This window comes from Notolepis coatsorum (genome assembly GCF_963971535.1).
Source record: "Notolepis coatsorum genome assembly, chromosome: 20".
Taxonomy (NCBI): Eukaryota; Metazoa; Chordata; class Actinopteri; order Aulopiformes; family Paralepididae; genus Notolepis; species Notolepis coatsorum.
This window is the reverse complement of record NC_140184.1, coordinates 45192838-45207051: the sequence shown is the minus strand read 5'-3', so window position 1 is coordinate 45207051 and position 14214 is coordinate 45192838. Positions and strand designations below refer to the sequence as shown.

At 44.4% G+C, this 14214-nt stretch overlaps 1 protein-coding gene across 1 annotated transcript; it reads left to right on the top strand.

The window, feature by feature from the left end:
• Positions 1-11129: 11129 nt before the first annotated feature.
• Positions 11130-12647, top strand: LOC311247356 (UDP-glucuronosyltransferase 2C1-like; the record flags this gene model as incomplete). The annotated part of the gene is made up of 1 exon (XM_084337728.1): positions 11130-12647. Exon 1 carries the CDS (start codon positions 11175-11177, stop codon positions 12645-12647), a length of 1473 nt encoding a protein of 490 aa, XP_084193854.1. The 5' UTR covers positions 11130-11174.
• Between the last annotated feature and the right edge of the window lie 1567 nt (positions 12648-14214).

Below are 14214 nucleotides of genomic sequence, written 5' to 3'. Positions count from 1 at the left end.
GCGGTATACACTCTCTTGGGCGGGGTTCTTGGCTAAGCGCCGCTCCGTGTTCAGCAGGTACCGTTCTGTGGCGTCTGTCTTGGCGTGGAAAGTAGGCATTCCTTCTCGCCGCAGGAGTGGCGTGGCGTATCTCAACACGCCGTTGACCGGGACTCTCTTGGTCCCTGTCTCGAGGAGGTGAATGGCGTAAATGTCATCTTTAGAGCGAATGTCTTTCTTTCCGTTCTTAAAGGGCATTTGTTCCAAGGTCCATAGCCGCTCTACGTGTTGCAGGAGTGCGGTTTCTCCCTCTTTGACTCGGGAGTGGAGACATCTAGTGGCTGTACTTCGGTTGAGAGATTTGGCGAGCGGGCCTTGGAGAGTCCATCCCAAACGGGTCTCGACTGCTGCAGGACAGCCTCGGGGTCCGGTATGAACCCGGTCTATCGGGACAATGAGGTCTGCATGGTCGGAGCCTATCAACAGGGTCGGCATAGCATTGTCTATGAGCGGGATCGGTAACTTGCGCAGATGTGCATATTTCTCCATCAGCTTGGCGACGGGGTATGTGTACCGCGACAGTCCTATTTCTTGGCTGGTGAAAGCGTCTGTAATCTGGTACCGTCGCTCAGGCTGGCCGCTTGCTGCGATAGAGAATGAGACATTCTCGCCCTTTATCTTCTTCAAATCTCGTCTTATTGTCCGAATTGTCATTTGGGTTTCGCTTCCCCGCAGCCCTAGCTGGGCCGTAGCGGAGGCGAGCAGAAGGGTCTTCTCTGACCCGTCATCGAGGACGGCGTAAGTGTCCAGGACTTTATTCTGGTAGCTTAGTGTCACACGCACTACTTTTAGGAGTACTCGGGCTCCACTGCTGCTGGCGGGATCGATGTACATGACGCTCGCTTTGCTGCTGGATGGTGCGGGTGAAGGGCGCCGTCTGTTACTGTCGTGAAGTATGTCCAGATGGGCTCCATCGCACTTGGTGCACCTTTTCTTTAAGCGGCATTCGGCTGCCATGTGTGAGCGCGCACAGCGAAAACAGCGCTTGTTGGACTTTATCCATTGACTTGCTTCCTCCGCGTTCAGCTTGGGGAAGGAGTCACATTGCGCTAGCCAGTGTTCTTTCTCACAGTAGGGGCACACTATCTTCCACTTCTCCGTTCTGGAGGGGGTACTGTGGCTCCTGCTGCTCGGTACTGACTCCGATTGGTGCATCACAGTCACCGATCTTCTTCCATCATTTAGTCGTCTGGTTCCTTCTCTGGAGCCAGGGGTGCTCCGTCCGAATGTATCTAGCCGTAGGCTGCTGACTTCTCTCGCCAGGAAGTCTGCTAGATCGAGGAGGTTCGGTTCGGGGCCATTCGGGTCTCGGTGGTCTCTCTGCCGCCTAAAACGCTCCTGTCGAGCGGGCGGCAGCTTCTCCAAGATCCTTTCCACATTTGAGTTGGCGTAAAGTTCATGCCTCCCCTTCTCTCTCTGCGCTCCCAACATCCCTACCAGGGACTGCACTCTGATGGACAGGTCGTCCAGTGCTCGATTGTCTATTGCTGGGGGTAAGCGGTCGATGTGTCGGATCTCCTGGATCATGTAATCCCATATGCGCCCATACCTCTGGTCCAATGCTACCAGCGCTGCTGTGTATGGGGTGGTGGAAGTCGCGTAGGCGAGCGCTATATTATGTGCGCGGGGTACCTTTAAGTGCTTCAGTAGGATGGCGTATTTATGGCGTTCATCCAATACATCCACCAACATGGTCTCCAGACACATGCGGAGTTCTGTATACTGGGCCCGGTTCTCTTGGGTGAAGTCGGGTACCATAGGCGTGCCAATGTATGACGCTGACTGTGGATACATCGGCGAGCGTTGGGGGAGAGGCCTCCTAGGCGAGTCTCCTCCCGCTCCTTGGTATGGGCTGGTACCGGCAGTGTACCATGGCCCGCTTGTCCAGGTGCTGTTCCTCGGTGCGGGTCGTGCGTCGTGCTCACCCGGGTATAGAGTCGGGGGTCTGTAGCGCAGCTCCGCGGGAGTATAGCCTGGGCTGTACCGGACCTCCTGGTCCGGTAGAGTACTGTGCTGTCGTCGGGCGTGGTTCTCCTCCTCTTCCTCTTCGTCTTCAGTTAGGTCATCCAGTGCTTGTAGTCTCTGGTTTAGCCTCTCCACAGGGTATGCTGCTCCTTCCCGGTTGCTAGGTCTCGCTTGGACCGGTGGGGGGAGGTGGTCTGTGGGGGGTATAGACCTCGTCTGTTGGTCAAGTTCAGGGTTGTTTACTCGGCTAGGGGATGCCGCCCTGGAGGTGTGTCTAGACGAGTTCCTGGAGCCTCTGGCGGAGGGAGAGGGTGTTGTCCGTCTGATCAGCTGTTCTATTAGTTGCGCTTGCTGTCTGTCGCGCTCTGCGTCCCGTAGAGCACCAGCAGCTGCTCGCTGGCTGTCTGCTCGGTCTCGGGCCACATTCTCTTCCATCTGAATGCGTCTTATTTCTAGACGTATATGCTCTTCTTCGCTCCGCTGCTGGATCTGCAGTCGGTCGCGTTCAGCAGCGGCGTTCAGGCTGATGAGGAAGGCCTGCTGTAGGGTCCTCTCTGCCTCGCTGGGAGAAGGCGGTTGTATAGGGGAGCCTTCCCTCGGGGTACTCCTTGCGGAGCCTTGGAGCTCTATCTCCACGGTGCTCTCCCCGTCTTCTTCCGTGCCGAGTTCTCTCTCGGTAGCGTTGTATTCCTCCCGGGACTCATCGGGGACTACTTCTTCAGTACTGGCGGGGTGTGAAGTCATGTCTGGTTCCCACTGGTCCCCACCGTGAACTTGGTCAGTTACATTAGAACCCGTAGGGGCCTCTATGGTCGGGGTAGTCTGGGCGTTGGGGTTAGACATACCTTTACTTTCTAGTTTTACCGCGTTTACTGTTAGTAGAAGACTAGGTTGTTGACTGACAGCGTAAGCCTCTAAGTACTGAGGGAGCCGTCGTTCGCGCTGCGGGCGTTGGTTAGGAGGATCGTTTCGTGGAGTGTTCATCATAGGCCATTTCAATATTAATAACACTATATTAATATTACACTAATTACCATCCGGCTCGAAGGACCAATTGTAACTGAGGGGTACAATTCCCTGACTGTATTACTAGATATGATACTTACTACCACTACCTTTGTACTTAATATTCGGCCACCCAGTACTCGGCATAAATATATTATGATGAACACTGTCACGTAGATGAAACGGATCCAACACAAATGTACGAATTAGAAATAGGTCTTTATTTCTACACAGCGATGGTGTGTAGAGCAAGCACTTAATCAAATCAATCACATTTATGAATGGGAATTAGTATGCACTTTTATGGCAAGAGTATTCGTCGGTATATCAATAGAGAATGTCCAATCTCTGGTGGCGCAGGCGGTAAATATACAACCTGGAATAGTTAAGGAATAACAGCAATGATACTTTAATGATTATAAGACTGGATACACTAAGGGGGGTAATCCGGTCGCTTGTAAGACAACAGGAGTAGGAGGGGGGGGGGGGTAGAGTCTGGCTGCCTCGTCCGGCCAAGGGTATCCTGGGTGAACCCACAGTTGTGCAGCTCGGTGCGCCAGCGATCCTTGGACCACAGATGAAAGCAGGTGGACTCTCTGTGAGCCGGCTCTCTCCGGTCCACGGGGGAGAGACGTGAAGCGACCTCGTCTTGCAGAGCGTCTCCTCACCTTGCGTCCTCTCCAGGGGGGGGGGTTCCAACACACGGCAGTGTCGGGGGTCTTTATCCATGGAATAATCACTGTACACAAAGCATAATCCGTGCCTGGGAAGGCGGGCTGTCGTCGGTAGAATAATCCGGTATACAGGTCCACTCGCTTGTCGGCTCTGGGGCTCCTCGGATGCAGTCTCACATGGGGTCGACCATCCTGGATAAGCAGCCAGTTCTCTGCCCGAAACGATGGGGTACTGACTACGGTAGTATTCTCACCGCACGAAGCACTATATATTAACAGACTATTATTAGCTTAATAGACTACGTCCAACTCGACGATATAGTGCCAAATATGACTATTCAAATATTAATATACACGATGTCTCAATACCGATGGTAGGCCGAACTTGGCCTTACTCCCACACGTGGCGTCGCGGGGAGGCTTTACGTCTGTCACTCTATTGGAGGGTAAGAAACTGGACTGAAAAGGAAGTCCTACTTTAGTAGCGCAGTATATATACGCACTATGAACAAATAGTACCGTTAGTGGTGCGGTAGCCAGATTCCTACGCGGAACTAGGACTTGTTCGTACATGTTGAGCGGTACGTTTGAACTGGGTCTGGGGGGTATGGCAGCCTGGCACCAAGGTATCGACCAATAGTAGAATGGAGACTATTATGGGATGTTCAGTAGGCTAGAATGGATATTCAATGCATATTGTACAAGGAATATACAAGGGATATCACGGAATATTAGAGAATATACAAATACAATTAAATATATATATATAATAAATATATATATTCGGTTTAATCTGGCCCTTCACAACAACGCCGATTAAGAAAACATACACACATTTTAAATGTTTAATCTGTAAACCTTGGAATACACAAATACAATCTGTAAAATAAAAAAAAACTTTGAATCTTTTATTTCTGACAATAAAAAAAACGTATTCTGAAAACCTTGGAATACACAAATACAATCTGTAAAAAAAAAACGTTTGAATCTTTTATTTCTGACAATAAAAAAAAACGTATTTTGAAAAACTTGGAATACACACAATCTGAAAAAAAAATAAAAAACGTTTGAATCTTTTATTTCTGACAATAAAAAAAAACTTATTTTGAAAAACTTGGAATACACACAATCTGAAAAAAAAATAAAAAAAAAACGTTTGAATCTTTTATTTCTGACAATAAAAAAAAACTTATTTTTGAATCTTTTATTTTGAAGAACTTTTATTTTGAAAAATAAAATTAAAACTTTTATTTTGAAAAAAATCTGAAAACTCCTCCCCTTCCGTAACCAGATGTCCCTCCCCCTCCTAAACCGGATGTCCCTCCCCTCAAAACCGGATGTCCCGCCTCCTTGAATCCTCGGCCAATCAGAGAAACCCTAAGGGGTCATAAATCATCTCAAAAGGGGGGCGTGGCTACAATCAATCAAACTAAAAGGGGCGTGTTTTGCATAATGTGACACATTGTCAATACCTAATCTCTCTTGGGTCCTCTGCCAACACCAATCTGTAACAATGATGTTGTAGTATAAGTCATATTTAATACTTGAAAGGGATGAGTCAGACATCATATTTTATACATTTAGGGAACTGCATTGGACACATTGATAACTTTTACATGATTTGATGCATTCACTCCCCAATTTGGATTTGCCCTGAGACTAGTGGCCAAACGCTGGTCCCTTTCAATGTCAAAGTCAAGTATCAAAGCTATTCTTCCTCAGAACATGCTGTATCGGAGCCTATGGTGGAAATCCTCTCTCCGTGCGGGAGGTAAGGGAGAGGCGGAATGTGACCCTGGTGTGCGTAGCCACTGGCTTCTACCCCGACCATGTCTCTGTCCTCTGGCACGTGGAAGGCCAGCCGGACCAGGGTCAGTCCAAGGCGGATGACAGAGCCCTGTGGTCAGAGACCATGAGCTCCTACAGTGTGACCACCAACCGACTGCATCTCTCCCAGACACATGGCTGTATAGCCGCACAACCTTCTCATGCTCCCTGGACTTCTTCAATGGAAATGCTGTGCTTTTCTTTCAGATGAAGCTATATGGATGCAAAACACTGCTGAATTTGTGTACATGTTTTTCCTGGTGAAAAAGCGTCGCCCTTCTCCTGTCACGTTTTCAAATCTAAGGTCTATGGTTTCTTCTTCACTGTATCTCAATAACTCAAAAACAACAAGCTTAATTCACAAAACCAATATTGTCTTTATAGGTCCCTGTAACAACACTGTGCCGTGTGGAATAAAGGCTGGAACAGGATCATAAGTGATCATGCAGTGAATTTATTATAAGAGCAACAGTAATGGCTTTTTAACAATGCATTTCTATTTTGTATCTACTTGAGTTGGGTAGGAAAGCTACTCTGTATAGCCTACATTGTTTCAATGAAACTTTACTCAATAAAACATGTTAAAGGTCAAATGAGTGAGTTACACCTATTCATAATTGAGAAGGTGGTGAGGGGACTGCTGAAGGGAGTGTGACCCCACCTCATATATTTAATTGGTAATAATTGGTTTGATAGGTGAGTAAACTTTAAGAATGAGTGATGTTTTTCATTCATGGAAACCCAGCTGCGAAGATTTTGGCCACTTACGCGTTTTGTTAGTATGACATTTTTACCAAGATATTTACAAAGGTACTTACGAACATGTTCGAGAATGAGGACCATTGTTTACTAAATAGTAAATGGGTCTATATGCACCCTGCTGATGTTTTCACTGAAGGCCACCATATCTTGTGTCAGCCAGCAGAGGGAAGTGTTACCCCATTGTCAGTTGTGTGAGTGAGATCAAAGTCCAATCTTGTCCTGTAGATGGGTACTTGTCTTTACTAGGTAGCTTTTCACAACATATCGGGAACGTGGAAGAGGTAAGCTGACTATTTTTGGGTTTGTTGTAAACAGTGAAAACTTTTTGTTAATTCACAAAATATTAGTTAGAGCTATGAAATAATGAAGAATGAATTCATATTATATAGACAAGTAAATGTATGAATAAAGGTGCCAGAGAGAACTATCGGTTTCATATGGCTGTACCATCAGTGGGCCTTACCATGGCTTAAATTGGATTATTTAAATACCATGGTGATCCATGACTTTCCCCATGGCTGTACCATTATTTAAATACCATGGTGATCCATGACTTTCACCATGGCTGTAGCATTATTTAAATACCATGGTGATCCATGACTTTCACCATGGCTGTACCATTATTTAAATACCATGGTGATCCATTATGTTTATTATGGCTGTACCTTTTACCATGGTTATTATTTATGTAATTGCCAGTACCTTGGCGATTAAGTAGGCTACCAGTACCATCATATCATACAATACAGGTACAACAATACCTTCATTCACAATAGCTTACCCAATTGCCTATACCCAAACTGTACGAACTCTGTCCTATAGTCTATTTATACCTACCTACTGCCTTCACTGTCTACAACTGCCTTACACTGTGATCATAACTACAGACCCGGCATTAGGGGGCCGGGCCCGCCCACTGAGTCAGCTGTGCCCACCCTGGTAAAAAAAAATAATAATTTAATCAAAGTCAACAATCCAAATCCTTAGTCGGGGACAGCCCTAGTGGGCACTGATGTCAACAACAACACTACTGAAGCTAGCACGGCACTCTGTGAGAATTCGTTTTCTAGAACGTCTTTACAGAACATCGCCTTAGTATGCTTCATCAACGCAAGGCCAATTTAATTCAGTTGGCATTTGGAATGAGTGGAGGGGCAGTGTTTTAAGAAGATTTCACTCTGTCCCCAAACACCGCTTGCCTCTCTACTTATGATGGTGAGTAGCCTGTGGAGGAATTTTGTTTGCTTTTTTATGCACCTTATTTTTGTCAGTTCAGTTCAGTTTGTTAGTGAATTCAGAAGTGTTGAATAAATGGAGACTTTTCAAAGATATAGAATAGAATAGAAATGTATTATCCTGAGGGAAATTTGACTGCAAATCACTCAACATTAAACATTTAGACAGAACAAGTCACGAATAAGAATAACAAAACAAATGGCCTAAGAATAGAATCAAATGAAATAGAATAAAAATAGAATAAAAGATACAGTAAAAATATACTGAAGTCTACAGTAGGTGTAATATTGCACAGTGCTGACTCTCAGTGGCGAGGTGTAATGCTCACGCTGGCCCCGATACTTCCTGTCTCTGCTGTACAGGCGTCACCCAACCGACCACAACGTCCAATCCCCACCCATCGAATTTCCACCCGCTACCTCTGCCAATTGAGATAGTATGACGACTGGCCCAAGCCGCAGGCAATGCCGACTCGGGGAGTTGAGACCGGAGTCTCTTGCATTGGTGACAAGCGCAATCTCTACTACGCCACCCAGCCGCCCTACTAAAAATATATTCTCCAGTTTAATCACTTGCATAATTGTCACCTGGTAATTTATGAAATTTTTTTATAGCGAAACAGTCAGATATTTTAGGCACACATCTTTTGTCTATGAGCATTGACCAATACGCAATGCCATTCTCAGTAGGCCTATTTATTCTGATGTGTATTGCTAAACTCTTCAATAGGGAAGTTCAGGCTAAAGTTAACCTTGGTCCTACTTTGTAATCAGTCGAGTATTAAGTAACATTTAATTATAGTATGAAGGTCCCACCTAAGTTGAAGCTGGGAGTGTCAAAGGTACTAAGTGTCATGTGTCCTTATCTGAGTGTTACACATCACACGGGGACAAAGGACACATTTGAAAGCAACTGGATTGGTTTTCCATTGATCGTATTCACACGGTGGCCATTTTTCTACCTGAGCATGACATAAGAGCAAAGTGGCCACCGTGGGAATATGGTCAATGGCTCTCATTCACCAACATTGCCATAAGATTACTCTTACAGCAACCATCTTGGAACCACCTAAGACAAACTCGCAGACAATTACACCCGGATTCACCAACGCGTGGAGTGCCTGTCTTAAGTGGCCAAAACGATCCCAGCTGGGATGCCCACAATGAGAGGAACGTCACTCATTGACAAACATGAATGCTCGTTCCTGTTGACTTCATTTGCATACAGACACGCCTCCGGCAGCTCCTTATAAAGCCAGCCAACAGAGCCGTGTTCAAATGAAATCCCAAAAAGTATGCGTTCGAAGAGAAGAGTTGGCACACCTGCAGGAAAACGTAGAGCTAATTACAGCAATGCAGAGATGGAAGTACTCCTGAGTCCTGCTGGCAGTGGAATGGAGGAAATTAATAGTAGCGTCAGCACACACACACATACGCACACGCGCGGCGTACTGTATAGTCTACGTGCATAATTAATGAACGCAGTAGGCTTATATTAATATTCTAATGACATCTCCACAGAGTCGGGTGTGAGCGGACCAGACTCCACAGAGTCGTTGTGTACAGCCAGGTGTCCCACAAAAGGGTGCTTGGCATGTTGGTTGACATCGACCTGCATTAAATGTAGTAAACTACCATGAGAAATGTAGGAAATGTGTACGCGGTGGTAAGCTTGACTGAAACCTCAAACGATTGCGGACATGCCAAGGCAGGGTCTGGCCCGACTCTGTGGAGATGTGTACTGTGCATACTGTACTACTAAGATAAGATAAGATGATCCTTTATTGATCCGGCCGCCCAAGCTACTATAGGGCAGTGCAGTATCTGTGATCTCCTAATAAAACAAGTCATTAGAATAATATAAGCCTACTGTTAATTTATTACGCAGGTGTGTGTGTGCGTGCGCTGAACAGGTGGTCAGGCAGGAGCGAACAAGATGGTATAAATATAAAAAATATATATTAAAAAAATATGTTGGGCGGCTGGGTGGCGCAGCGCACATTGCGCTCGTCACCAACGCAAGAGACACCGGGTTAGGCTCCGGCTGTCGGCGTTGCCTCCAGCTTGGGCCAGTCGTCATACTAACTCAATTAGCAGAGTTAGCGGGTGGAAGTCGATGGGTGGTAATCTGGACGTTGTGGACAGCGACTCCTACAGGTCGGTTGGGGACGCCAGCACAGCAGAGACAGGAAATGGCGGGGGTAGTGTGAGCCTCCCACACGTTACACCTCGCCAATGAGAGTCCGCGCTGGCAGGTGAAAAGATGTGACAGGCTGCCTCCTCGTGTATCGGAGGGGACACGTGATGCAAGGCTTCTATTCTCCCTACAACCGGCCAGTGGGGGGCATATGCGAGCAACGTTCAAGACAGGGGAGGGGAGAATTGGCACAGCGGGTAATTGGGATGGGAGAAAAATAGAAAAAGAGGAGAAAAAGTTGATAAAAAAGATGGTATAAATATTCCTTCATTCATTTTATTTAGTTTCGTACATGGGGGTACAGTTCATCTTTGCACAGTATCACCAACATATTTTTTTTTTTACATGGCCGAAAAGGAGCAGGATTATTTTAACATAATGGTCAGCTAAGTGGCGCAGTGGGCAAGGCGCTCGCCACTAGCGCAGGAGATGCTGGTATCGAGCCCAGCTCTCCGCGTTGCTACCGGCTTGGCCGGCCGTCATACTAACACAATTGGCAGTGTTAGATGGTGGGAAAGCCGGTGGGTGGAGATTGGACGTTGTGGACAGCGACTCCTACAGGTTGGTTGCGGCAGAAACAGGAAGTATCGGGGGCAAGAGTTCGAGCTGTTGCTGTGAAAAGATGCAACAGGCTGCCTCCTCGTGTACAGGAGGGGACACGTGATGCAAGGCTTCTATCCTCACTACAGCCGACCAGTGGGAGGCATAGTCTAGCAACGTTCAAGACAGGGGAGGGAAGAATTGGAAATACGAAATTGGGATGGGAGAAAAATAGAAAATGAGGAGAAAAAGTGGATAAAAAAATAAACATAATGGTCAGCTCAAGTGCACCTTACAGCTTCATACCATATAATAATAATAATATTATAATAATAATCAATACCATAATTATAATAACAATAATAATAATAATGATAATACCGGTATGACCATTAATAATAATAATGGTAATAATAATAATAATAATAATAATAATAATAATAATAATAATAATAATAATAATAATAATAATAATAATAATAATAATAATAATAATAATAATAATAATAATAATAATAATAATAATAATAATAATAATAATAATAATAATAATAATAATAATAATAATAATATAATATAATAATAAAAATATAATTTTGTTGGAATGAACACAACATGTAGTGGTTATTTAGTGGTTACTATACATGGTCCCCATTGCTAAAAGACTAAAAGATGAAATTCCTTTAGAGCTTCCCTGATTAGGTTAGTGTGGAACAGCACTGCTGATGTACTGGTCAATGAAACTCACTAACCAAGTAAAAAATAACTGTACACATTGTAGCTTTAAAGAATAAACGTTCAATTATCTCTTATGCCTTCAGAACAATGCACTGCTCTGTGGTCTGGGCCTTCCTCTTATTCCTCTGTTCATCTCTCACCGATGGAGGGAAAGTACTTGTTTTCCCAGTGGATGGGAGTCACTGGGTGAACATGAAAGTCATTATCGAGGAGCTGCATTCAAGAGGCCACCACGTCACTGTCATACGACCGTCAGACAGCTGGTACATCAGGGAAACCTCCCCCCTCTACACAGCACTTACACTCAATATCAAAGGTGGATTTGATGAGGACTTCATCAGAACCTTTGTGTCCAGACTCCTGGAGATCCAGCGGGAAGAAAAGTCCGCCTGGGCTCGTTTCCAGCTAGAAATGGAAACGGCGGAAAAGGCCACAGAGATACACAAGACTGTATGCAAAATGCTTGAACAGATCTTTGAAAACAAAGACCTTGTGCGATCTCTACAGGAGGCAAAATATGACCTGGTTCTGACCGACCCTGCTATGGCAGGTGGTGTCCTACTTGCCCGTTACCTTAATCTACCCCTTGTTCTCAATGTAAGATGGACTACTCACGGTGAAGGTCATTTTTCAATTGCACCTTCACCTCTGTCTTATGTCCCTATGACAGGGACAGAGTTATCAGATAAAATGAGCTTCCTAGAGAGACTAATTAATGTACTGGTTTATGGCCTTACACAATATCAATTTGCACATTATGTTTCACCATATTATGTTGCTTTGTTAGAAAAACACTTTGACCATGATGTAGATTACATGTCTCTATTCCAGGCAGCAGATCTGTGGTTAATGAGAGTTGACTTTGTGTTTGAGTTCCCTCGCCCCACTATGCCTAATGTCGTCTATATGGGAGGGTTCCAGTGTAAACCAGCTGAGCCTCTTCCTCAAGACCTGGAGGAGTTCGTCCAGAGCTCTGGGGAACACGGAGTCGTCATCATGTCTCTGGGGACTTTAGTTGCGGAACTTCCCCATGACTTGGCTGATGAGATAGCTGCAGCTTTCTCTCAACTGCCTCAGAAAGTCATCTGGAGGTATAAGGGTGACAGGCCAGCTACTCTTGGTAACAACACCTTATTAGTTGACTGGATGCCACAGAATGACCTGTTAGGACATCCCAAGATCAAAGCGTTTGTAGCACACGGAGGAACAAATGGACTTCAAGAGGCCTTGTACCATGGAACTCCCATTGTAGGACTTCCGTTGATGTTTGACCAACCTGACAACCTCTTCAGAATCCAAGCGAGAGGAGCAGCAAAGATAATTGATATTTCTACTATGAACAGAAACATCTTTTTCCAGGGTATTCAGGAGGTCCTCCATGAGCCGTCCTACAGGCTGAACATGCACAGGCTCTCCAGGCTGCACAGAGACCAGCCTATGAGGCCGCTGGACAGCGCCCTCTTCTGGATAGAGTTTGTTATGAGACACAAAGGTGCTGCTCACCTGCGCACTGAGTCTTACAAAATGCCTTGGTACTCCTACCACTCTGTTGATGTTATAGTGTTCTTACTAGGGGTTACACTGCTTATTCTGCTGACCTTTGCCACCTTAGTCAAGTGTCTGTGTTTCAGGATGTGTACTAAACGAAAAATCAAGCCTGATTAACGGTGTAAAAGACCCATGTTAGATATTTTGTTTTCTGATTTGATAAAAAAAAATGCCAATATAGAAACCATCGAAAATGCATTTAAGCAGTGCCTTCGTCTGTAGAGACGGAGAAGACATTTCAATATGAATAATGATTACTTGTACTGAGCTTGTTTGTGAGGTCTTCCTTATACTGTTATCATTCTATTGATGCTGTTGTGTCATCATGTTGTCATTGGTTTCATTAGATAGGTAGGCTGCATAAAAAAGGGATTGCAAATGACTGCCTATAAAGGAACAACATTATGGGAAATGCGCTTACCGTCTTCTCCAGAGTCAGACAAGAAGATAGATACCAATTTCCTCTCTGTGCGTTCAGTAGAAAACTATCCGGCTGCAAGCTAGCCTAGCTTAGCACAAATTAATGCAAGCGGATACGGACCAGCTAGCCTAGCTGTTGGCCAAAAACATTTCTCTAAGTAACTAGTTACTCTAATCTGATTACTTTTTTCAGTAAATAGTAATCTAACTTGTTACTTTTTACAAGCCAGTAATCTGATTACAGTTACTTTTCCAAGTGGCTGTGCGTTACTATTTAGTTACTATCTCATAATGCTGATGATAAGAGAGCCAGGGGTACAGTCAGCTAGACCGGAGATGGGAAGTACGCTTGTGCACGCACACAGCCACACACACATGATAATAACAAACTATAATACCATGTTTTATATTACACAACGGTTTTACAAATTTATTTTTAATTAAAACTATATTATATACATTTTCTATTTTATTTCGTTTGGGAAACACTGTCCTATAGTGCCTGAGCAGTGGACAGCTGTGACCTTATTATGGCCTGATGGCTGATGATGCCTCATGATGACCTGTCTGAGCAGCCAATCATGATTTATGACATTATGCACTTTCAATAAAGCATTATTAAAAAAAAAAAAAAAAAAAAACTGTTGTCATTCTTATGTTGTGGCAGCAGCAGGGGGGACGACGACGACTTCGTAACCTAGTTACTTTCTCAAGTAATCAGTAAAGTAACTAGATTACTTTTTAAAGGAGTAATCAGTAATCAGTAATCAGATTATTTTTTACAAGTAATCTGTACCATCACTGCTAACAAGTTTATAGGTTACCACTGGTGAAAGGGTCCTAATAGCATATATTTATGCAATTGTCATTATGTTTCATCCCACTGAACATAGAATCTGTGATATCAAATTATGTGCCATAATTGGAGATAATGACAATGAACATGTGCAAGTTGAGCCAATATAATGCTAGAGCAATGTGTTGTGAAAGTACTGTGTTTTCGAACTACACCACTGTTTTTGTGGCGCTCACCACAAGAGGGAGTAACCCCAACAATGAGCAGTGATTTAGACCTTTAATTATTTATTCCCGTATTTTTAAAGTACTTTTGTTCTAGCAGTGGGCAGATTTTGTAACGAACACTTTTAGATGTGGTGAAAGAAAAACATTTTATTGAAATAGAAATGTAAATAGAACACAATGTAACACATTATGGAAGATGAAATAGTGAATTTCTGCAAGCCCCCACAAACAATACAGTAAC